Here is a 24908-nt window from a genome sequence, read left to right as displayed (position 1 = left end):
GTGCGGAGTGCTTTGGGGAGACAACTGGGCTCAGCGCCAGGCTCTGCCACAGGGCTGGGGCCAGCATGGGGCCAGCCCATCAGGACAGGCATCTGCGGGCCCAGGCCCCGAGCAGCCTAGGCTTGGGTGTGGCTCTTGCGCTGCAGCGCCTGGGTGCAATCGCCGTGGGGCTGCCCCCTGGCAGTGGCAGGTCCCCTGCACCCTAGAGCCGATCTCACGTGGCCTGCCGCAGGCTCCCCCGCACGCAGACTCACCCCCAGGCAGTGGCAGAGGGCTTGGAAACTGTGTTGGTTGGCCTCCAGTTCATCCCAGTTCAGCCGCCAGCAGCTTGTGGGCCTGACGATCAGCGGGAGCCCAAAAAGCACTGACTCGCACAGCCCTTCAGCCTTCAATGCCCTGCAGTGGCAACTCCTGTAAGCCATGGGGCTCTCCATGCCCCCCCCCATGCAGAGGGGATGGTTACTATGCTTTGTGCAGGGGCGGGGGGGGGGCGGCAGGCTGATGCTAGAGCGGGGGGGGGGGGCTGTTGCTTCCACCACCCCAGGAGTGCTGCGGAGTGTTCACAGGGCTGTAAAGAATAGTGGGTCGGGGTTTGCCACTGGTGAGTTTTTCCTTGCCCAAAACACAAGCAAGCGGGGTGGGGGCCCTCCTGCCAGAGGACGGGGCTGCATGCCAAGCAGATCCCCACCCCCACGCACAGCAGCTGTAATGCAAGGGTGAGAGCAAGCTGATCCCAGCAGGCCAAGGCAAGGCTGTGGCAGGGATGCTGCCCGCGGGATCGCGTCTGCCAGCTGTTCCACATGTCCTGGCCCCGGCTGGATGTGTGGAGGGGAAGGGGGAGCGGAACTCTGTCTGTCGGCACCTCTGCACAGCCTCCCCAGGACCACCTTCTGTGGTGCTGATCCTCCTCCTAGTGTTGGGTCATCTGCAAATGTGAAAAGCAACCCCTCTCCACCCTCACCCAGGCCCCGTAGAGAAGTCTTGCACGGCCCAGGGCCTGGCCCTGCTCGGGCTCCACTCGAGGTCTCCCTCCAGGAGGCTGCAGAGCCATTAATGAGCACTCCATGGGTGCAGTGGCTCAAGCCCCTGTGGACCCCCCCCCCCATGTAGCATCCAGCCCACTTTCTGCCATCAGCAGCAAGGTGCCTTGGGCCAGCAGCACCTGTTTGGAGGACTAGAGTTTAACCTGGAGCACAAGGCATAAGAGAGGAGTGCCTCTAGGCATGGATGGAGTGCCTCTGATCACAGCTTGGGTGTGGAGCATGACTTCCAGGCCGGCCAGTGTGGCTTTGAGGCAGGCATCCACCATGATTAGAGACACCTTGTCCCCAGGCGCACTGGGACCGTGTGGCAGAGCAGGCCCGGCCCGGATCTGGACTGGATCCTCTGCAAACTCCTGGCGGCGTTGCTCCCCCTCCCGCACGGCCCTTGCGTCTGCTGGAACATCGGCCCCTTCCCAGTCGGGCACCTGAGGACTCGGAGCTTGCGAGGGGCCCAGCCTGGCCCGGATGCCGTCCAGAAGGGGGCGGTAGTGTCGCCCGCTCTTGCTTCGCCATCGCTGAAGGCTGCAGGAAGCAGGGCGGGGCTGAGAAGCCGCTCCTGGATGTCACACTTCACACACGCTGTGGGGGGGCAGAAGGCCGGTGTGAAGGTCCCGGCAGCTCCAAGAGGCGCTCTGGGCAGGCTACTGCCCGCTTGGTGGCGGAGCAGAACATGGCCGGGGCCTCGAGCATCACCTGCCGCCATGCCGGATCACATAGGGGGCCCAGGCACCTGCTCCCTGCAGTGCTCCCGCCTGGCAGGGCCCGCTCGCTGCCGACACTCCTGCCACAGCAGGGCTGCCCACGTTGGGAGGGAGCGCGCCATGCCGGGCTGAGCACCTGCAGCACCAGCACTTCCGGGACAGAGGGCGGCAGGGCTGGGGGGGCTGCCCGTGCCAGTTGGGGCAGGCAGCACTGGCCTAGACGCACTCGGGAGTGAGGTCCACTCCTGTGCACCAATCCAGGCACAACATCCAGGCAATTGGAAAAAATTTAACTAGCGTGATCCAATCAGCGCTGGATGCTTCCCAGCTCCAGTCAACTTTCCCCAAGCAGGGCTGAGTTTAAAAGCTGCTCTGCCACCTTTTTGATGTTGAGCGCCAGCAGTCTGGTTCCATTTTGGTTCAAGTGCAGCCCGTCCCTCTTGTACAGGCCCAGCTTGTCCCAAAATGGTCCCCAGTGCCTAACAAATCTGAACCCCTCCTCCCTGTACCACCTTCTCATCCACACATTGAGACCCCTCAGCTTCACCTGTCTAGCTGGCCCTGTGCATGGAACAGGTAGCCTGGCAGAGAAAGCCACCTTGGTGGTCCTGGATTTCAACCTAAACCTGGCTTCCAGGACCTCACAACTCCATTTCCCCACGACATTGGTGCCAACATGCCCCATGACCACTGACCCCCACTCCAGCATCATCTCCCAGGTTATCTGGATGAGCATTGAGATCCACAGCCTTCGCACCAGGCAGGCAATTCATCATGCGGTCTTACATACCTGTCACAGACCCAGCTGTCTATGTCTCTAATACAGCCTTCCCCACCAGGTGCCCTCCAGTTGTTTTGGACTAAACTCCCAGCATTCCTGACCACTGGCCATGCTGGCTGGGGCTGATGGGAGTTGAACTGCAAAACATCTGGAGGGCACCTGGTGGGGGAAGGCTGCTCTAATGACTGAACCGCCCACAACTACTGGCTCCCCCACCCCGCTGGGGACAGCATGTCCTTGGCGCAAAAGGATTCTCTGTTCATCCCCCAAGGAATGGGTCCCTTCCAAGGGATTATTGCCCTCTTCCTCAAAGCGATACTGTCCTCCTCTGAGAGCCTCATGCTTCATGGCTGCAGAGGAGCTGTCCCCCTGGGATTGGGATGCCCCAAAGGTCTCATCCACAAACATCCTACCTCTCTCAGAAACCCTGGCTTCAAGGGAACGACCCTGTTCCTTGAGGGGCAGGAGCACACATCGCACTGAGCACACTTCCAAGAATTCCGTCCGGCAGGCAGATGGTTGTACATGTGATGCTTCATCCAATACTGGATAGCCCCCACGCACATCCCACTGCTTGCTTTCCACTCTCATAGCTGTTTTTCCTTACAGCGTGGGTTTACCTGGAAAGCTACACAGCCGAGATGGGGGCAGGAGGGAAGAGCCAACTGCCTTGGCTATCTTTTCCTGTTGCTCAGCTCGCCTGTCCACTGGACTCCTTATTCCCTTGACACCTTGTTACTGGGGTTCCCCTTCATGCCCATGGAGCTGGGCTCCCTTCACAAGCCTGACCCAGCTCAAGGGAACTGTCTGCTGCTCCTGCTCACTCACTCTGGATCATGACTCCCTAGGACTGGCAGGCTACTTGTAGAGCTGTGTGCTTGCTGGCCCTGCTCCCAAGTCACTCGGTGACTGGCCTCGAACAGCAGAAGTCCCTGCCAGCCACACGAACAACGTGGCAGCACCTGGGAAAACAACAGCCAGCCCACCAACCAAGCCGACAGAACCCAACCACGAGAGGCGCTTCCAGAGCAGAGGGCCCTCTCGTTGCACAGAGAGATTTGGAGAGATCTTATGGCACACATCAGACACAACAGATGTCACTGCCAGGGGCCGAGAGGGAGAGGGAGAGGCTGTCCTTCTTTGCCCTTCTCTAGCAGGCATAGCTCCAAGGAACAAACAAAGCTTCCTTCCCTCTCGCCTGCCACAGGCGCAGCTGGGTGGCGGCAGCTGGGAGCAAAAGGGAAGGCAAATTACCCTGGCTGGTCCAGAGTGCGGCAGAATGGCTGATGGCTCCCATGGGCAGGAGGAGGTGGAGGTGCTCTTGATTGGTGCCATGGTCATGGAACCAGGCTTTGAAGAACATCTCCAAGGCCACCGCGTCGTCCTCCACAGTCTGGAGGTCAATGTCTGTGCCCAGGATCACGGCGTTCTCTGCAAGGAAAGGAGAGCCCCAGGTCAGACTGTCTCCATTCTGCCTGAGGATGCTTCCCAAATCCACAGCCAGGACGTCCTGACAGGTTCCTGCAGCGAGATGCCTCCCTTGCAGCAGCAGCAGCAGCAGCAGCAGAAGCCCCCTCAGTGGTAGAAGACACTTCTCAAGGTCTTGGAGGGGCAAGATGTTTTCTAGGTGGTCCCACCACTAAGCCAGAGTCAGGCAGGATTTGCTGGCGCATCCAGCCCAGCCCAGCTGAGCCCTGTCCTCCAAGTCTCTCTTGCAGAGGCCCCAAAAGGGGGATGCTATGAGCCGCCCTGGGCCCTGTGTTCTCTTGCAGAGCTGCCCGTGCTGCCCAATGTTTAATCACCCCTCCTGCAATTAATGACAGAAGTCATTTCATGCAGTAGAGAAGTGGTAGCTATACTGCTGTTTATCTTGTCTCGAGAATCCCGATGTTGGATGTACCTCAAAATCTGAGTGCTCTCCTTGCCTCCTGCTGAACTCTGTGTTCTGGCCAAGGACGTCTCTCATGCCAACTGTGTCCTGTGAGCTGGCACACAGGCCAGCCTGCCTCACACCAACCTCAAAAGTGCCTGTTGTACTGAGCCCACCAGCTCTCCCATGAGGCTTCCTGGCCCAGGGAAAAGCCATGGGGGGCTGAGCCAGGAGCCAGCTCCTTCCTCCCCCTCATATTGTCCAGAGGTTTCACTGGCAGGTGAAACTGCTAGGAGAAAGTGCATATTCTTTCAGCACCCTCAGTTTCTCCCCTTGGTAAATCTGTCTGTCTTCTAACCCTCTCAGAAATTAAACCCTGAACTATGTGCCCTTGAGAAAGGATGTGGAAAGCTTCACCAGCCTGGCTGGTTAGCAACAAGACAGCACCAGCCACAGCCCCAGGATGGCGGAGAGGGGCTTAATCCAGGCTGTGTTAATCCTGAGCCCTCGCCTCTAGCCAAGGGTCCATCCGGCGGCTCTCACCAAGGAAAGCGTGAACAAACGCCCAAATGGAGGGATGATAGCTCCGTCCACTAAGTGGCAGCAGCAGACCATATTAGCCCGCCATACCTTTTCCATCAAAGGAGAATGACGGAGGAGGACAAACTGCAAATCCTACACACAACAATAATATTGTAACGAGATTTAGAAAATACGATAAAGCACACCTTTTCAATCCGTCACACACACTGAATTAAACCCTTCTTTGGTTGCTCATAATTCACCGCTCCTTGGACAAGTGAAACTCTGGTGGATGGTGCACAATCACGCCTGAGGAAGGTGGGGGAGGGTCAGGAGCTGCTGCGGGCCCTGGGTTGCCAGGGAGAGCGGCAAGCCCCCCGGGAGCCCAGCTCACATGGACCTGGGACGAAGCAGCTCCTTTCAGCTAGGTGAACTGAGGGGGCATGGCCTGAGTCCTCCCAGTAGCTGCGTGGTTGGGGAGGTTCAGTCCGTTTCCTGTCTCCGAGCTGAGTAGAGCAGAGGAAGCTGCTCCAGCTGGTCCAGGGCCTATACAAGCAAGCAAGCTCCCAGACAGCGAGCCATCAGAGACAGCAAACAGGGTCTCTGGGACCCTGGAGAGTCCCAGAGGAACAGGGGGAGCGAACAGGAGTTGGCCAGGGGAGGTCAAGGTGGAAGCCCCTAACAATTTTTTTTTAATTTCTTTTTTTGTAACACACACGCTGGAACTATGTTTTTAACTGCCAGTGAATAGAAGACAAAGCACAGGCTACCCCAGTACAATCAGAAAGGTAGAAAGATAAAGAGAATCATGACTATGGAAGGAAAAGACACTCCCATGGTGGTGACCTGCAAGGTGTGTACCATGTTTGTCTTCTTGCCTGAGATCAACACGGCCTACATGTGCAACAAGCGCAAGCTGATCGTGCTGTTGGAAGAGAAAGTAAGAGGACTGGAGCGGCGAGTATCGACCCTCCAGGGAATAAGAGAAGGCAAAGAGTTTTTCGACAGAACAGTGGAACTACAGCACCAAAGTGAAGTACCGAAGCCAGAAGAACAAAAGCAAGCTGAGGCAGAAGAGACAAATGCTGAGGCGAGGAAAAATGAAGTAGAGGATCAGGGCTCCCCGGAGGAATCTGGGGGGCCTGAGGCAATGGAATTTTCAGGGGGGCCATGTCACACACAAACATTACAATCATTTTGAAATTATATATAATTGAAAGACCATAAATCCCATTAAAAAGTCTCAGCTTCTCGGATAACTATTGTATACATATAAATACATAGTTAAAAAGTAAATATTGAAATATTTGTAACTAATAACTAATTATTAGTACGTTTAATCTTTCTTCAATAGAAAAGAAATAGAAATGTTTAATTTTATAAAAATTAAATATTTTAATTTTAATAAAATTAAAATATTTTAGACCTAATGTTAAAGGAGGTTTGGAGAACAGCATCCCCTCCATTACTGGGCCAAATATTTTCATGTTTGAATATATGCTGTTTATTTCTTACAAATTGACAATTTTTTAAAGGAAATTTTGGTGGAAAAAAATGTAAAAAATGTACTATTTTTCATTTAGTTAAAATTAATGGGAGAAAAGTTGTATGGCCTCCTCCTCCCCTTACAACCACCTCTCTCCTCTATTCACTACTCCTAGAAGAACTATGCACGCAGAACTTTCAAAGGCGTAGTAACCACTGCCAGGAAGCATTCCAGAACCAAGTTCTGAGTTGCTTCCTCAGCTTGTTTTTTTCAGAAGCCTGGAACAGAATACAATATTAATACAAAACAACTTGAGCTGATAGTTCTGTTCAAAACAAGAAATAAAATGCTATGCCCTGTACTACTGTAATGCTATGCACAGTCAGGAGTGCAAGAGCCATTACACTAATTATGACTTCAGAGTGAAAATGCATACGATTGAAAGAAGGCCTATGAGGTACACCACATAACCAGTCAATGTGGAGTAAGGATTATGACCAGAAGTTCTGTTATAATGGGTGACCTTTATAGGAAGAAATGATTGAAGAGTTGCCCTTGAATATTTGGTATAGATAATCACAGGCTTTTTTTAAAGTGTGGCCCAGCAAGCAGAAAAATGAGGACTTTAATCAGGAATATGTGTTGTAAGGCAACTTTTCAATGATTGGAAGAAAGGGGGGGAACTCATTTCACACACGGGAAAACTGAGGCAGCAGGCGATTGAAGTCAATGCTGAGTATGGGTTACATAATCATAGGGCTTAAAACAATAATTTGGAACGGCAAACAGAAAACGAATTTAGCCAGAAATGTGTGTTCTAAGGTGTTACTATCTACCACCAAACAAAGGAAAGGATAAAAAAACAGACTTAGAAGCACTGTATAGCACCACAGAATGGAGAACAATTAATTACTTAAGGCAAGTATAAGGGAAGATAAAAAAAGGCCCCAATTTAAAACCAGCCCATCCCCACCTCAATTTATCCAGAACAGCAACACAGAGAAAGTGATTTCTAGCAGAAACCACATAATGACTTTTTCCCCAGTCACTGGGGTGGGGGGAGGTGGTGTACACAAGATGGGAACAAAGATTTTTGTTGCATTTTACAACCCAGCACTACCTATGCATTTCTCCAGACACGCAAAATAGAGACTGGAAAGATTTTTAAATGAAGAACACACTGGTATAAATATGAAAAAATAAACAGTGATGGTCTGGTCTCCTCTCTCTCTCTCTCCCCCCACCCCGCTTCTACATGTGAAGAAGGGTAGAGTGGAAAAAGCAGATACTGTGCCTCAGTCACTCCACCCACTCCATTCAACTGGGTTTGGATGGCCCAACATACCCACAAGTGGCTCTGACTGGCCAGTCAGCCACCTACTCCATTTACTGGCCAGTCAATTAGCCAGCCTTCTTCCTTTGTGCAACCCCCCCTCGTCCCAAAGTACCCCTCCCTTGCAGCGGAAAGGGGTCATCTTTGAACAGCCTGAGCTCACCCTATTTTTTGTGGCACTTCCCCTCATAATTAGGGGGCTAGCACTGCCTGGCATTGGGCACCAGGCAGACTCCAAAGCTTTTCCAGTCCAGGGAAAGGCTCTAGAGCAGCAGGAGCATTCTGAGCATGTGTGAGCGTGTTTTTCAACATTAAAAAAATGCTCTCCTTGCCTTGGCTCATGTGAATTGCTTGCATTTTATTAAAATAAAATAATGCTTGCCCAGGTGGCCCCCCTGTTGTGTGGGGCCCAGGGCAAACTGCCCCCCCCCATCAGGGTTGCCTCTGAGTGCAAGGAGTGGCAGAGTAGTTCAGATTCTGAAGAAGAACCGCAAGACATGGGGGAGGGAATTTCCCAGGTTTGTCCAGACATGGATAGGCAGACTCTTCAGGTTTCAAAGGTCCAGCTGGACGGAGAGGGCCCCTCTTCACCACCACCCCCTGTGAGAGATAGCGAACAGGGAGAGGAGGGGCTTGGAGAGCCTGAATTCTTAGACACCAGGCGCAGATGCAAAGCCAAGAGAGATGGCCAGGGCGGAGCTTAGGCGGTCTGCCCGATTGGCCCGGTGTGAACAGCTGCGCCAAGAGGCCTCACAAGAGAGAGGGAGATCTCCCCCGCACCCCTTAAGTTAGGATACTGAGCCCGCCTTTTCTTCAAATGGTGGGCAACTTTCATAGCAAACCTTTTGATCCCCCTGAAGGCTTTTCCTTTGTAGACTGAGAGTCACTGGGAATTTGCATCTCTATGACCCATTGAAGTAATGGATTAAAGCCATGGATTGAAGCCTCTTGTCTGTGTTTGATTTGGCATTTGAAGTCTACAATAGGGGCAAAAGGAATCCTGATACACACCCCCAGCAGGCCTGTAGAAGATACTCCTTGGAAAAGGGTGAAAGGAGCAGAAGAACTAGAAGCCACTCCACACCCGTGGAAGCAGTGTGTCAGGGTGGAAACTGAGCCCATAGAGCCCCAGAGCAATTCTGATTCTGAGGAAGAGCAACAACCCATGGGAGAGGAGCTCACTCATCACTCACAGGCACAGCAGCAGGGAGAGATTCCTCCTGCCAGCATTCCTGAGATAGTGACCCTGGCAGCAAGAGCGCGGGGGATAGGGTCTTGCTGGATGCTCGGCGCAGACGCAGGGAGCGGTGCCAGATGGAGGGCGCCGAGAGGAGGCACTCTGCCCGCTTGGCGCTAAAACAACGGTCACATCCCGAGGACCTATGGGTAAGAGGGAGGACCTCTACATAGCCCATAAGTTCAGAGATTTCCCGCTCTTCTCCTTCAAACGGGGACCAACTGCCTTACCTGGAGCTTAGGCTACTCTGCTAACTACCCCAGTGCAGTTCCTTGCTTAGTCACTGGTGATTAGCATCTGAAAGAGTCATTAAGTTGTAAAGGAATAAAGCCTTGGAAAGAATCCTCTTCGTCTGTGTCTTGAGTTGGCTATTGGAGGGGACTGTAAGAGGCAGCTAGGGTGCTCCTGACACAGTGGAACTATGGACCTGTTTCCAGGAACTTGAGGATGAGACTGGAGGACAGCCTGTAGAGGAAGAATTACAGGGGACCCCACAGGAGAGCGAGCAAGAGGCTGAAGGTCAGTCAAGCAGAGGCAATGAAACCAAGGCCTACAACAAGAAGAGAAGAATATTAGTAGTGGGATACTCCTTGCTGCGTGGGATCAAAACCCAAATATGTCACGAAGACCCATGGACTCTCCAGGTATGCTGTCTCCCAGGAGGATGAATTAGAGACATGACTGAAGGGTTGCCTACACTCATAAAGCCCACTGACAGGTATCCTCATCCGTGTGGGAACAAATGATACCAAGTGGAGCTACGAAGAAATTATGTCAGACTTTGAAGCTTTGGGAAGGAAACTCAAGAACTTTGGGGCCCAGATAGTTTTCTCATCCATCCTTCCAGTAGTTAGAAGTGGGATAGCATGGGAAAGAAAAATACTCCGGGTGAATGACTGGCTACGAAGGTGGTGCCAAAGCTACAGATTTGGATTCTGGGACCACAGGCTATACTTCCTGGAAGATGGATTGTTGGCAAGGGATGGGTTGCACCTCTCAAGGGCTGGGAAGAATGTGTTTGGCCACAGCATGAAGAACTTCATCAGGAGGGCTTTAAACTGAATCCTACGGGGAAGGGAGATGTAAAGTTGGGGGTAACAATGGATGTAGGCTCATGCACAGCTACGGAGAGAACATCTCTAATAGCGCCCAATAGTCTTCAGACAGATGTAGGAAGAAAGCCAGACTATGAAGCACATAGTCTTCAATGTCTATATACTAATGCCCAGAGTGTGGGAAACAAACAGAACAAACTTGAACTCTTAATACAAGAGGGAAATTATGACTTGATAGGTGTAAGTGAAACTTGGTGGGATGACTCCCATGACTGGAATACAGCAATTGAAGGATATAACTTGTTCAAAAAGAACAGGAGGAACAGAATGGGAGGTGGGGTTGCACTGTATGTGAAAAATACATATCTCTGCACAGAAATACAGGAGGATGAGCTTGGTAGCCCCACCGAGAGCATCTGGATCAAAATAAAAGGAGCAAAGAATAAAAGGAACCTGGTGGTCAGAGTCTACTACTGGCCACCCAATCAAGGAGAAGACGAGGATGAAACTTTTGAAAAGCAAATAGCCAATGTTTCAAGGAAGCATGATGTAGTAGCAATGGGGGACTTCAATTTCCCCAATATTTGTTGGGAGACAAATTCTGCAAAACATGGCCCCTCCAAGAGATTCCTGACTTGTGTGGCAGATAACTTCCTCCTACAGATAGTAGAGGAAGGAACTAGAGGATTGGCTATCCCTGACTTGATCCTAACAAACAGATGACTCAGTGGATAAGGTAGCAGTTACGGGAACTCTGGGGGAAAGTGACCATGGTATGCTTGAGTTCTTGGTTCTAAAAAGCTGCGTGTAGCCAAATGGGTACCCTGGATTTTAGGAAAGCCCATTTTAATGAACTCAGAACAATGATTGGTAAGGTCCCATGGCAAGTGACTCTAATGAGAAAAGGAGTCCAAGATGGGTGGAAGTGTTTTTAAAAAAGGAGGTTCTCAAGGCACAATTACAAACGATTCCAACAAGAAAAAAAACGGTGGAAGACAACAGAAGAAGCCAATGTGGCTTCACAACAAGCTTAGAGATGACTTGAAAACAAAAAAACACACATATATGAAGGAAGGCCAAGAAAAACGGAAGAGTACAGGCAGGTAGCACAGAATTGCAGGGATGGCGTCAGGAAGGCTAAAGCTGAGAACGAGCTGAGGTTAGTGAGGGATGCTAAAAACAACAAAAAGGCTTTCTTCAGCTACGTGCATAGTAAAAGGCAGAGGGAAGAAATGGTTGTTCAGCTATTCAATAAGGATGGCAAAATGATAACAGATGACCAAGAAAAGGCAGAGGTGCTCAATTCCTACTTTGGCTCAGTCTTCTCCCAAAAGAGGGTCTATGAGCCCCCTGACAAAGGCAAAGTACAGGCTGAAGGGGCAGGGTTGCAGCTTGAGATCGATAGGGATATGGTCAAGGAACACCTAATGACTTTGAATGAGTTCAAATCTCCAGGGCCAGATGAACTGCATCCTAGAGTAAGAAAGGAACTAGCAGAAGAACTCTCAGAACCACTGTCTATTATCTTTTAGAAATTATAGAAGATGGGTGAAGTGCCAGATGACTGGAGGAGGGCTAATGTTGTCCCTATCTTCAAAAAGGGCAAAATGGAGGAACCTGGGAACTACAGACTAGTCAGTCTGACATCAGTCCCTGGGAAAATTCTGGAGCAGATGATAAAGCAATCCATCTGTAAGCACCTGGAAAACAATGCAGGGATTACTTGAAGCCAACATCTGTTTGTCAAGAACAAATCCTGCCAGACGAATCTGATCTCATTTTTGGATCAGGAAACCTCCCTTGTGGACTGTGGGAATGCTGTGGACAGAATATACCTCGACTTCAGCAAAGCTTTCGACAAAGTGCCCCATGATATCCTGACGAGCAAACTAGCTCAAAGTGGGCTAGATGAAACAACGATCCTGTGGATCCACAGTTGGCTACAGAATTGGACTCAAAGAGTGCTTATCAATGGGATCGTCATGAATTGGACACCACCATTGATGCAGTTCCATTGGTAGAGGCGTTCAGAGCACCATCTGGTCCAGTTTTATTGGATGAGTTTCAGTTACTGAGGCCTGAGGATGCGGACAAGGTGCTTGGCCAAGTCCGATCGACCACTTGTATGCTTGACCCTTGCCCTTCATGGCTTATTAAATCAAACAAGGAGGGGTTGTCCGGCTGGGTCCAGGAGGTTGTAAATTCCTCCTTGAGAGAGGGAGTGGTGCCTGCCGCTTTAAAAGAGGCAGTAATTAGACCACTCCTGAAAAAGTCTAACCTGGACCCAGAGGATGTTAACAATTATAGGCCAGTGGCCAACATCCCCTTCCTGGGCAAGGTGCTCGAGCGGGTGGTTGTAGGACAGCTCCAGGCACTGTTGAATTAAACGGATTATCTAGATCCATTTCAATCGGGCTTCAGGCCTGGTTTTGGAGCGGAAACTGCCTTGGTCGCCCTGTGGGATGACCTCTGCCGGGAGAGGGACAGGGGGAGTGCGACCCTGTGGATTCTCCTGGACCTCTCAGCGGCTTTCGATACCATCAACCATGGTATCCTTCTGGATAGGTTGTCTGGGTTGGGAGTAGGAGGCACTGCACTACAGTGGTTCCGCTCCTACTTGGATGGCCGATTCCAGAAGGTGGTGCTGGGGGATTACTGCTCTGTGCCATGGCAATTGTGCCATGGGGTTCCACAGGGCTCTGTTTTATCCCCCATGCTGTTTAACATCTACATGAAACCGCTGGGGGAGGTTATCCGGAGGTGTGGGCTGAGGTGCCATCAATATGCAGATGACACCCAGCTCTACCTCTCTTTTACATCAAAACCAGGTGAGGCAGTGACTGTTCTGAATCAGTGCCTGGGCACGGTAATGGACTGGATGAGGGCTAATAAACTGAAACTCAATCCAGACAAGACGGAGGTACTGTTAGTGGGTGGTTCGTCTGCCCGGCTAGGTGATATTCAACCTGTTCTGGAGGGGGTTGCACTCCCCCTAAAGGATCAGGTTCGTAGTTTGCAGGTGCTCTTGGGTCCAGAACTGTCACTTGAGGCACAGGTGAACTCAGTGGCATGGAGCACTTTTTATCAGCTTAGGCTGGTATACCAACTACGCCCTTATCTGGACAGAGATAGCCTTGCTACAGTTATCCATGCTCTGATAACTTCTCGTCTGGATTACTGCAATGCGTTATACGTGGGGCTGCCTTTGAAAACGGTCCGGACACTTCAGCTGGTCCAAAATAGGGCAGCAAGATTGTTAACAGGGACTGGCCTGCGAGCTCATATTACGCCAGTACTTTTCCAGCTGCACTGGCTGCCAGTCCATTTCCGGGCCCGATTCAAAGTGCTGGTGTTAACATTCAAAGCCCTTAACGGCTTGGGGCCAGGTTACCTGAAGGATCGCCTCCTCCCATATGTGCCTGCCCGGACCTTAAGATCATCATCAGCGGCCCTTCTCCGTGAGCCCCTGCCAAAGGAAGTGAGGCGGGTGGCTACTAGGAGGAGGGCTTTTTCTGCTGTGGCACCCCGGCTCTGGAATGAGCTCCCTAGTGAGGTTCGCCTGGCGCCTACATTGTATTCCTTTCGGTGCCAGGTGAAGACCTTTTTATTTTCCCAGGCATTTTAACATTTTAGCTTTCTAAATTTTTATCTTTGCTGTTTTAAATCTGTATTTTAAACTCCTGCACTGCTGCTAGGTTTTATTGTGGTTGTATTGTTATATTGTGGTTTTAATGTTCTGTATATTTTAAATTGTTTTATTGTGTGTTGCTTGGATTTAATTTTTGTGAACTGCCCAGAGAGCTTCAGCTATTGGACGGTATAGAAATGAAATAAATAAATAAATAAATAAAATCTTCTCAAACTGGGGAGAGGTAACAAGCGGGGTACCGCAGGGCTCAGTCCTGGGCCCAGTGCTCCTCAACATTTGTATTAATGTCATGGAGGAGGAGGTGCAGGGAATGCTGATCGAATTTGCAGATGTCACAGAGTTGGGCGGGATAGCTGTTACCCTGGAAGACAGAAAAAAAAAAGTGACCTTGATAGGCTGGAGCGCTGGGCAGAAAACAACAGAATGAAATTTAATAGGGATGAATGCCAAGATCTGCATCTAGGAAAAAGAAACCAAATGCACAGTTACAAGATGGGAGATACCTGGCTCAACAATACCACGAGCGAGAAGGATCTTGGAATGGTTGTCGATCACAAGCTGAATATGAGCCAACCGTGTGATGTGGCTGCAAAAAAGGCAAATGCTCTTTGGGGCTGTATTAACAGAAATATAGCTTCCAAATCACAGGAGGTACTAGTTCCCCTCTACTCAGCACTGGTTAGGCCTCATCTGGAGTACCATGTCCAGTTCTGGGCACCACAGTTCAAGAAAGATGTAGACAAGCTGGAGAGGGTTCAGAGGAGGGCAACGAAGATGATCAGGGGACTGGAAACAAAGCCCTATGAGGAGAGACTGAAGGAACTGGGCATGTTTAGCCTTGAGAAGAGAAGACTGAGGGGAGATAGGATAGCGCTCTTTAAGGACTTGAGAGGAAGGCCAGGATCTCTTCTCAATCATTCCAGAATGCAGGACACAGAATAATGGGCTCAAGTCACAGGAAGCCAGATTCTGGCTGAACATCAGGAAAAACATCCTGACTGTTAGAGCAATATGGAACCAATGACCTAGGGAGGTGTTGGGCTCTCCCACACTGGAGGCATTCAAGATGAGGCTGGTCAGCCATCTGTCAGGGATGCTCTGACTTGGATTCCTGCATGGAGCAGGGGGTTGGACACAATGGTCTTATAGGCCCCTTCCAACCCTACTATTCTATGATTCTATGATTGTAAGTCCTTGCAACAGGGAGGAGGCAGCATCAACACAACTCACCCACATCCTCCCCCTCCCTCCACACTGCAATCCCAAAGCACACTGGCCACCTTACCACTGCTGTTTGCTAAAATGGAAAGAGACAAGAGGTCCTAAGCTCAGATCTCTGCCCTCTTGTATAGAATAGAATAGGCCTTTAGTCAATTTCTATTACACGCTGGGGTGGGGTGGGTTTTAGTTACTGGTTTCCTATTCTCCGCCTCCTGTGTACTCGAAACACGCGCGTGAGAGGCATCTAGTAATTAAAGCTCTTCTCCCCATGGGGAACAGACACTAAGGGGCATTTCATCAGTAAACAATCTGTAATGCTGGGGCCGTGCTGAACAGGAAAGCACTGGGTGCAGCGGAAGCTCCCACTCCTAACAAAAGTGGCAGGGAACCTCTACAGAGTGGGATGAGTGATGGCAAACATTAAGGGAAGTTGGTGGCCCAAGGGATGGATCATCTGGCTGAATAATCTGGTGCTCTATGAGGCACCATATGCAACCACTGGCACCCCATTCTGCTTCCAGCCCGTTGTGGGGAAGCCTCATCCACCTCATGCAGAAGCAGCTGCGCTCCGAGAGGTCGCAGCACTCACCGCTGCTGCTGGCTCCCGCTCTCGCACAGCTGGCCCACTCCGCAGCCTCCGATGGCTCCTGGACTCCCGCCCTGGAGAGCTCAACCACCTGCAACTGTCGGAGACTGACCAGGTCGGCATCTTGCAGCCCAGCCTCCAGCTGCTTGGCCATCTCTGTGTTGAGTTGGCTAGTCAGGACTGTAATCTGGAAGCAAAGCTGTATTACAGCAACTCCAAGGGAGAAGCATCCGCTCCTGGCCAGAGGATCCCATCTGGAAACGTTGCCCGGCCTGCCACCTCCACTGGTGCCAGGCAGAGGCAGGTCAACGCCCTGTGCAGCCAAGGAGTGCCCCGGGCAACAGGGGGCCAGTTGCATGCGCTCTCAGCTTGACTTGCCTCACCAGGATGTCATGGGGACAAAAGACCAGGGGAGACAGGGGCACTCTGGACTTCTTGGAGGAATGGATGGAAATGTAATCAACAAACAGAACTGCTGCTGGCGCTCCCTTGTGGTCTGAGCGACATCCCTGACAAGAATGGACAATGCTGGGGAAAGCTATTGGAGCCCATGCTCAGGACACTTGCCCCTGACGGGCTCCATCTTGGAGGCCTGAATTCAGAGGCCCGTCACATCAGACTTTGTGCTGGAAACCCTCTGGCCATTTCTGGGGAGGGGGTCTCTCCTGCACTTTGCAGCACACCAGCTTGCTTCTTCTGTCCACACCAGTGTCCCAAGGAGATCTGAGTGTTCTCTGAGGCATGACAGATGTGGCTTTGACAGAGGGGGCAGGCCAGGGGAGACCTGGATGCTTCGGGCCACTCCTCAAATCACGTTGTGGCTGGCAGGACACAAGTGGAGACACGCCTCTGGAGAATGGCTCCCCCCTGCCACCAGTGATCTGGAAGGGCTTTGCTCCTGCCGGCTGAAGTGGGATTTGGGTGACAGCCCAGTTATTCCCCTGGCACCCTGTTCTTACGGGCAGCCACCAGACACAGGCTGGGCAGCAAATGGTGAGGACTCCTTTCCCTCCCACTCCCCCTTGAGGCCAGGGGTCTGTCTTACCTCCACAGAAGAGCTGCTGAGGGAAGCACCTGCCATGTCTTTCCCAGTGTATTGTTTAAACTGCTGGAGCCCATCCTGCACTGCCTGGCTCACCACATCCTCCTTTGGCCGGAACACCCCTTCCATTGGCAAGGCACGCAGCTCTGCGATGCAGCTCTGGAGCCGAGAAAAGCCCCCTCTCACTGACTGCAAGACAAGGGAAAGGAGCCCCGTCAGCTCATTGCCCAGGGCCCAATTCCACCCACGTGATGGACAGCAGGAATGAAGAGCAAAGTGTGTGGGCAGGGGCAGGGTGAGGGTGAGGGAAGCCTCAACTGCTTCCAGTTGAGGCTTTTGTCACACCATCTCCCTGCCTCCTTCATAGAACTGTAATGGGCGGCGGGGGGGGGGGGTCCCAGATGATGACATCTTCCACCCATACCTCTCCCGTCCTTCCCTGCTGCTGCTTCTGTTTTTTTTTTCTTATCTTGGGAAATCTGTCACAGAGGAGAGGGTGGAACTGCTGCACAGGGCGTCTTGTTTGGTCAGGCGAAGAACCCCCATCTGGAGTCACAGAGACTGGTTCAGAATGGGTTCAGGGCTCCAGGTTCTCCTGCCATTGCTCCTGGCCTCGCCTCGCCTCTCCTCTCCTCTCTTCTCCTCTCCTGGGAGACCACGCCACAGTCACGGGGCTAGCCTGCATTTCAGCCTCTGGCAACGAGCATCAGGCTTCGCCTCTACGCAAGCTAGGGCACCACTCCAGGTGCTGCACCCCCCACAGAAAACATGGAATGGCTGCCCCCACTGTGGATGGCGCGGCCCTGGTGATGGCTGTGGGCCAACGACTCATGGACATGGCAGGAGGACCAAGATCCATTTTTGCCAGTTCCCCAGAGTTAATGAGCCCCTCTGCAGGCAGCTGACGTAGGAGCAGAAACCCAAGTCCAGGCATACTTTGGTCTGCCAGGAATCAGCTGCAGCAGAACCTGGACACTGCAGCTGAGGGATCTGCTGGGCAAAGCAAGGGGAAATGAGGATCCCCTCTGCCTCCCCCTCTGGAATACGACTGCTAGGCTTGGGGTTTCAGGGGATTTCCTGGGTGCCCTGGAAGCTGAGCAAATGGGAAACAAGGGGTCTACATTGCCTCTGTGAGGGGAGAGGAGCAGGAAGAATTCTAGAAGGATTATGGTAAAAGAAGAAATTGGGAGCTAGGGCAGGAATTACACCCTGCAGGATGAAGCTCTGCCACACACTTTGAAAGAAGAAAGCAATAAATAAATACAGTCCTAGTCTTTATGCCACTATTAAACCTTCTTTACAGCCTCATCCCATCATTCCATTAAATGATACATATTAAAATGAACATGATGGGGTAGAACCAGACCACCCCCACCCCCAAATTGCTCCACATTTAGCTATGCAAGCAAAGGCTCCAGGTATGAAGGAAGGAAGGAAGGAAGGAAGGAAGGAAGGAAGGAAGGAAGGAAGGGGCATATCTCTCCTGCTGAATGTTCCCTCCATTTCTGGAGTTGCCTCCTTCATAACTCCTTGTCTCTCTCTGTCACCAAGCACAAAAAGGACAGTGTGATGTCTCTAGGTTCTAGATTAGGGGAGGGCAACCTGTGGCCCTGCAGATATTTCTTGGCCGCCTTTCAGGGCAGAAGCCCTCCCAAGGCGGCTTGTTGTTGTTTGTCCGACTCTTCGTGACTTCATGGACCAGCCCACGCCAGAGCTTCCTGTCGGCTGTCGCCACCCCCAACTCCCCCAAGGTCGCCTCTGGAATATCATCCATCCACCTTGCCCTTGGTCGGCCCCTCTTCCTTTTGCCTTCCACTTTCCCTAGCATTAGCATCTTCTCCAGGGTATCCTGTCTTCTCATTATGTGGCCAAAGTACTTCAGTTTTGCCTTTAAGATCATTCCCTCAAGTGAGCAGTCTGGCTTTATTTCCTGGAGTATGGACTGGTTTGATCTTCTTGCAGTCCAAGGCACTCTCAGAATTTTCCTCCAGCACCACAGTTCAAAAGCATCTATCTTCCTTCGCTCAGCCTTCCTTATGGTCCAGCTCTCACAGCCATAGGTTACTATGGGGAAGACCATTGCTTTAACTATGCGGACCTTTGTTGTCAGTGTGATGTCTCTGCTCTTAACTATTTTATCAAGATTTGTCATTGCTGTCCTCCCAAGAAGTAAATGTCTTCTGATTTCTGTCAGAAATCTGATTTCTGTCAGCGTCTGCAGGAATCTTTGCGCCTAGAAAGACAAAGTCTGTCACTGCCTCCACGTTTTCTCCCTCTATTTGCCAGTTATCAATCAAGCTGGTTGCCATAATCTTGGTTTTTTTGAGGTTTAACTGCAACCCAGCGTTTGCACTTTCTTCTTTCACCTTCGTCATAAGGTTCCTCAGCTCCTCCTCGCTTTCAGCCATCAAAGTGGTATCATCTGCATATCTGAGATTGTTAATGTTTCTTCCAGTGATTTTAACTCCAGCCTTGGCTTCATCAAGCCCAACACGTCGCATGATGTGTTCTTTGTACAGGTTGAATAGGTAGGGTGAGAGTATACAACCCTGCCATACTCCTTTCCCAATCTTAAACCAGTACGTTGTTCTGTGGTCTGTTCTTACCGTTGCTACTTGGTCGTTATACAGATTCCTCAGGAGGCAGACAAGATGACTTGGTATCCCCATACCACCAAGAACTTGCCACAATTTGTTATGATCCACACAGTCAAAGGCTTTAGAAAAGTCCATAAAACAGAAATAGATGTTTTTCTGAAACTCCCTGGCTTTCTCCATTATCCAGCGGATATTGGCAATTTGGTCTCTAGTTCCTCTGCCTTTTCGAAACCCAGCTTGTACATCTGGCAATTCTCGTTCCATGAATTGCTGGAGTCTACCTTGCAAGATCTTGAGCATTACCTTACCTGCATGTGAAATAAGTGCCACTGTTCGATAGTCTGAACATTCTTTGGTGCTTCCCTTTTTTGGTATGGGGATATAGGTTGATTTTTTCCAATCTGGTGGCCATTCTTGTGTTTTCCAAATTTGCTGGCATATGGCATGCATCACCTTGACAGCATCATCTTGCAAGATTTTAAACAGTTCAGCTGGGATACCATTATCTCCTGCTGCCTTGTTATTAGCAATGCTTCTTAAGGCCCATTCAACCTCACTCTTCAGGATGTCTGGCTCTAGCTCACTGACCACCCCGTCAAATCTATCCCCGATATTATTATCCTTCCTATACAGATCTTCCGTATATTCTTGCCACCTTTTCTTGATCTCTTCTGCTTCTGTTAGGTCCTTGCCATCTTTGTTTTTGATCATACCCATTTTTGCCTGGAATTTACCTCCGATGTTTCTAATTTTCTGGAAGAGGTCTCTTGTTAAAAACAGTTAAAATATTAAAAATGTTAAAAAACATAAAAACACAAAAAGCCAACAATTAATGCAACAATTAAAACCAACAATAAAACCAACAATGATGTTAGCAGCAGCAACAGTAGCAGTCACATCAATAGAAGGACAAGGTAAAATAATATGTTTTCAAGGCCTTCTTAAAATTATGCAGTGACAGAGCATGGCGGATCTCCAATGGCAGCTTGTTCCAAAGGTGTGGGGCCACTGCAGAGAAGCCCCTCTCACATGTGTTCACCCACCTGACTGCTCTCATGGGTGGGCAAATGAGAAGGGCCTCTCTTTCTGATCTTAAAGTACAGGCAGGCTGATATGGGTGTAGGCGGTCCTTCAAATAACTTGGTCCCAAACCATTTAAGGCTTTAAAGGTCAAAACCAACACTTTGAATTGGGCTCGGAAAAGCATTGGTAACCAGTGCAGCTGGCGCAGTATAGGCATTATATGATTGAATTGCCTCAGCCCCACCAGTACTCGGGCAGCCTCATTCTGCACAAGCTGGAGTTTCTGAACCGTCTTCAAGGGCAGCCCCACGTATAGCACATTATAGTAGTCCAGCCTGGCCATGACTAGTGCGTGGATAACTGAGACAAGGTCCATCCTCTCCAGACAGGGCCACAGTTGGCGTACCAGCCTAAGCTGGTAAAAAGCACTCCTGCACACCGCAGCCACCTGGGCTTCCCTGGTTAGCTCAGAGTCCAGCAGGACTCCCAGACTGTGCGCTTGGTCTTTCAAGGGGAGTGCAGCCCCACCTAAGGCCAGTTGTAAACCTCCATCCGAAGTAGTTGGTTTCCCAACCCACAGTACCTCCATCTTGTCTGGATTAAGTTTCAGCTTGTTCACCCTCATCCATCCCAAAACAGCCTCCAGGCCCTGGTTCAAGAGTTCCACAGCCTCCCTGGATGTGCAGATGGAAACGAGAGGTAGAGCTGAGTATCATCCGCATACTGATGACATTTCAGCACAAACCTCCCTTCCCCCAGCGGTTTCATGTGGATGTTAAAAAGCATGGGGGACAAGATAGAACCTTTTGGCACCCCACAGGCTAATGGCCATGGGGAGGAACAGAAGTCCCCGAGCACCCCCTTCTGAGACTGCTCCTCCAAAAAGGACCAGAACCACGTTAAAACTGTGCCTCCCGAGCCCAATACACATTTTATTTATTTTTTATTTTATCATATGGCACATTCACATTGCATTACAATAAAAACATAGAGCATAATAAATATGAAATATAAAATATAAAACATAGACAGGAAGATCACAATCGCATGTCTAGGTTACAGATACAGTTTTTTGCTTCAGTTGTCACAGCCAGAAAATCAGCAAAGTCTCCATTGGCGGCTCGGTTTTGACACTCTGTCACTATGTGTTGGATAGTTTGTTTTTCAGCCCCACAATCACAATTTGATGATGTTATTTTGCCCCATTTATAAAGGGCATCTGCACATCTACCATGACCCGTGCAAATTCGGTTCAAGGTTGTCCATATTGCACGGGGCTGGTCAAATCCAGGTGGTTTTTCCAAGATGCAGGGCAAGCTTCAGCATTGTGGAGGGCAGTTTCCTAGCCAATGTTGTTTCCATGTGTTGTGGATATTAAAATCATCTTCTAGAAGAGCTTTAGTGGTAGAAATGGCTGGATGTCTCGATCTTAGCCTGCTTCATTCCAAGTAGGTTACGTCATTTAATATTGGTAGCTGGAGATTGCCAATAATCTTCCGATATTCTTGAAGACAGGGCACTCTTTCGTCTTACATCCGGAGGTGGTATGTGGCCCAATCCAGATAAACGATCCAGAAGGATACCATGGTCGATGGTATGAAAAGCTGCTGAGAAGCCCAGAAGAACCAACAGGGTAGCACTTCCTCCATCCATTCCCCAGCGTAAGTCATCAACCAGGGCGACCAAGGCTGTTTCCGTCCCATAACCAGGCCTGAAACCTGATTAGAATGGATTTAAATAATCAGTTTCATCCAAAACTGCTTGGAGTTGTGAGGCCACCATACGCTTCAGCACGTTGCCCAAGAATGGCAGATTTGACACAGGGCAGTAATTATCTGCAACCATAGGATCTAAATTTGGTTTCTCCAGCAAGGGCCTCACCACAGCTTCTTTCAAAGCTGCAGGGACCTCGCTGTCCTTCAAGGAGGCATTTACCACCTCGGAGGTCCAGATATCCAGCCCAGCTCTGGCAGATATCACAAGCCAGGATGGGCAAGGATCTAAAGGGCAAGTAGTAGGCCTCAGTCCTCCAAGCAGTTTGTCCACATCCTCAGGTTGCACAAGCCGAAAGCCATAACATGACTAGATGGTTGAAATCCAACATCATCTGGAGGGCCAAAAGCTGGCCACCCTTGCCTTAGCCAGTGCTCAATTCACACCTCAACCCACAAGTATCACCGCAGAGCCATCACAAAGCCACTGAAAGCAACAGCAGGAGAAAATGTGTTCATCTGCAAAACGTATCACCCTTGATTAAGACAGGCCTGCCAGCATTGGACTGACTCGTCCGAAGAGGCAAAAACTCTTTTACCCAAAGGGTAAAAAGGAGGAACCTGGGAACTACAGACCAGTCAGTCTGACATTAATCCCTGGGAAAATTCTGGAGCAGATGACAACGCAATCCATCTGGAAGCACCTGGAAAACAATGCAGGGATTACCTGAAGCCAACATGGATTTGTCAAGAACAAGTCCTGCCAGATGAATCTGATCTCATTTTTTGATCAAGTAACCACCCTTGTGGACCGTGGGAATGCTGTGGACATAATATACCTCGACTTCAGCAAAGCTTTCGACAAAGTGCCCCATGATATCCTGATGAGCAAACTAGCTCAAAGTGGGCTAGATGAAACAACGATCAGGTGGATTCTCAGTTGGCTACAGAATTGGACTCAAAGAGTGCTTATCAATGGGACCTTCTCAAACTGGGGAGAGGTAACGAGTGGGGTACCGCAGGGCTCAGTCCTGGGCCCAGTGCTCTTCAACATTTGTATTAATGACTTGGAGGAAGAGGTGCAGGGAATGCTGATCAGATTTGCAGATGACACCAAATTGGGCGGGATACCTAATACTTTGGAAGACAGAAACAAAATTCAAAGTGATCTTGAGAGACTGGAGTGCTGGACAGAAAACAACAGAATGACATTGAATAGGGATAAATGCTAAGTTCTGCTCCTAGGAAAAAGAAACCAAATGCACAGTTACCAGATGGGGGATACGTGGCTCAACAACACTACAAGCAAGAAGGATCTTGGAATCATTGTCAATCACAAGCTAAATATGAGCCAACAATGTGATGTGGCTGCAAAAAAGGCAAATTCATCCCAGAGTGCAGGACACAGAATAATGGGCTCAAGTTATAGGAAGCCAGATTCCAGCTGAACATCAGGAAAAACTTCCTGTTAGAGCAATATGACAAGGGAACCAATTACCTAGGGAGGTGGTGGACTCTCCCACACTGGAGGCATTCAAGACAAGGCTGGACAGCCATCAGTCAGGGATGCTCTGACTTGGATTCCTGCATTCAGCAGGGGGTTGGACTCGATGGCCTTGTAGGCCCCTTCCAAACCTACTATTCTATGATTCTATGAAATGCTATTTTGGGCTGCATTAATAGAAGCATAGCTTCCAAATCCTGGGAAGTACTAGTTCCCCTCTACTCAGCACTAGTTAGGCCTCCTCTGGAGTACTGTGTCCAGTTCTGGGCACCACAGTTTGAGAAGGATGCAGACAAGCTGGAGAGGGTTCAGAGGAGGGCAACAAAGATGATCAGGGGACTGGAAACAAAGCCCTATGAAGAGAGACTGAAAGAAATGGGCATGTTTAGCCTTGAAAGGTTGTCACAGAGAGGAAGGCCAGGATCTCTTCTCGATCATCCCAAAGTGCAGGACACGGAATCATGGGCTCAAGTGACAGGAAGCCAGATTCTGGCTGAATGGAGTAGGGATGTACGAAAATCACTTACCTGTTCACGGATTATGCTGATGGTGGGGGGGGGAGGCGCTCCGTCCCTCCCCCTGGAATCCTGGACAGGGGGGGAGGTGCTCCGTCCCTCCCCCCAGAATCCTGGACAGGGGGGGAGGTGCTCCGTTCCTCCCCCCCCGGAATCCTCCTTGGCCGGCTGTGCTCTGCGGCGGCTCCGCAGAGCACAGCCGGCCAGGCCCAGCCAGGCCAGAGCCCTCTGCAGCCGGATTTCCGGCCGCGGAGGGCTGGGGGGGTGGGGAAACCGCGTACACAAATGGCGACGGCTGCGGCTGCCGCCATTTGCATTCCTTATTTTTGATGTCTTAATCTACGTAAATATTTACGTAGACTAAGACGGCGAAACTAAGGGGAACACAAATAGCATAGCGGGCGCTATTTGTGTTCCCCTTATTTTCGCCATCTTAGTCTACGTAATTTTTTACGTAGACTAAGACGGCCAAAAATAAGAAATGCAAATGGCGGCGGCCATAGCCGCCGTCATTTGCGTACGCCTTTTTTTTTACCCAGTCGTTTTAGGCTACGTAAGTTTTTACGTAGCCTAAAACGTCTGGGTTAAAAAAAAAAACAACCTGCAAATGGTGGCAGCGGCGGCAGCCGCTCAGAAGACCAGCCGCCGCAGCTGCCGCCACCCAGAAGATCCGCCCCAGGTAAGTCTCATCCCGAGGGGATCCGCGGGGGGGTGGGGTGGGGGGTTGCAGGCCATTCCGCCACAGATTTCAGGGGGCCGAATGCACTGGCATTCGGCCTCCCCGAGATCCGTGGCGGAATTCTCTGCCATCCCTACACTGGAGGCCTTCAAGACGAGGCTGGACAGCCATCTGTCAGGGATGCTCTGACTTGGATTCCTGCATTGAGCAGGGGGTTGGACTTGATGGCCTTGTAGGCCCCTTCCAACCCCACTATTCTATGATTCTATGAAGACAAGAGGACAGTCAGAAATACCAGTCACGAAAGGTAATTTTGAGGCAAGGTGGCTGCTCTCTAGGCACTCTTGGAGGA

The 24908-nt window shown here is 50.5% G+C and overlaps 1 protein-coding gene across 1 annotated transcript in view; it reads right to left on the bottom strand.

Moving 5' to 3' along the window:
* The window catches only part of M1AP (meiosis 1 associated protein), a 41491-nt gene that overhangs the window by 2353 nt on the left and 14230 nt on the right, over positions 1 to 24908 (bottom strand). Inside the window, exons 2-6 of the mRNA XM_084860161.1 lie at positions 16530 to 16715; positions 15488 to 15671; positions 3780 to 3956; positions 1469 to 1622; positions 255 to 396 (exon numbers count right to left, since the gene is read on the bottom strand). Coding sequence (XP_084716287.1) covers positions 255 to 396; positions 1469 to 1622; positions 3780 to 3956; positions 15488 to 15671; positions 16530 to 16715 — 843 coding nt within the window. The remainder of the gene's footprint in view (positions 1 to 254; positions 397 to 1468; positions 1623 to 3779; positions 3957 to 15487; positions 15672 to 16529; positions 16716 to 24908) is intronic.

This window comes from Heloderma suspectum, chromosome 5 (genome assembly GCF_057233095.1).
Source record: "Heloderma suspectum isolate Gila_16-S chromosome 5, 16-S_ref, whole genome shotgun sequence".
NCBI classification, from domain to species: domain Eukaryota; kingdom Metazoa; phylum Chordata; class Lepidosauria; order Squamata; family Helodermatidae; genus Heloderma; species Heloderma suspectum.
Note: the sequence above shows the minus strand (reverse complement) of the source record. Positions and strands in the feature narration are given on the sequence as shown.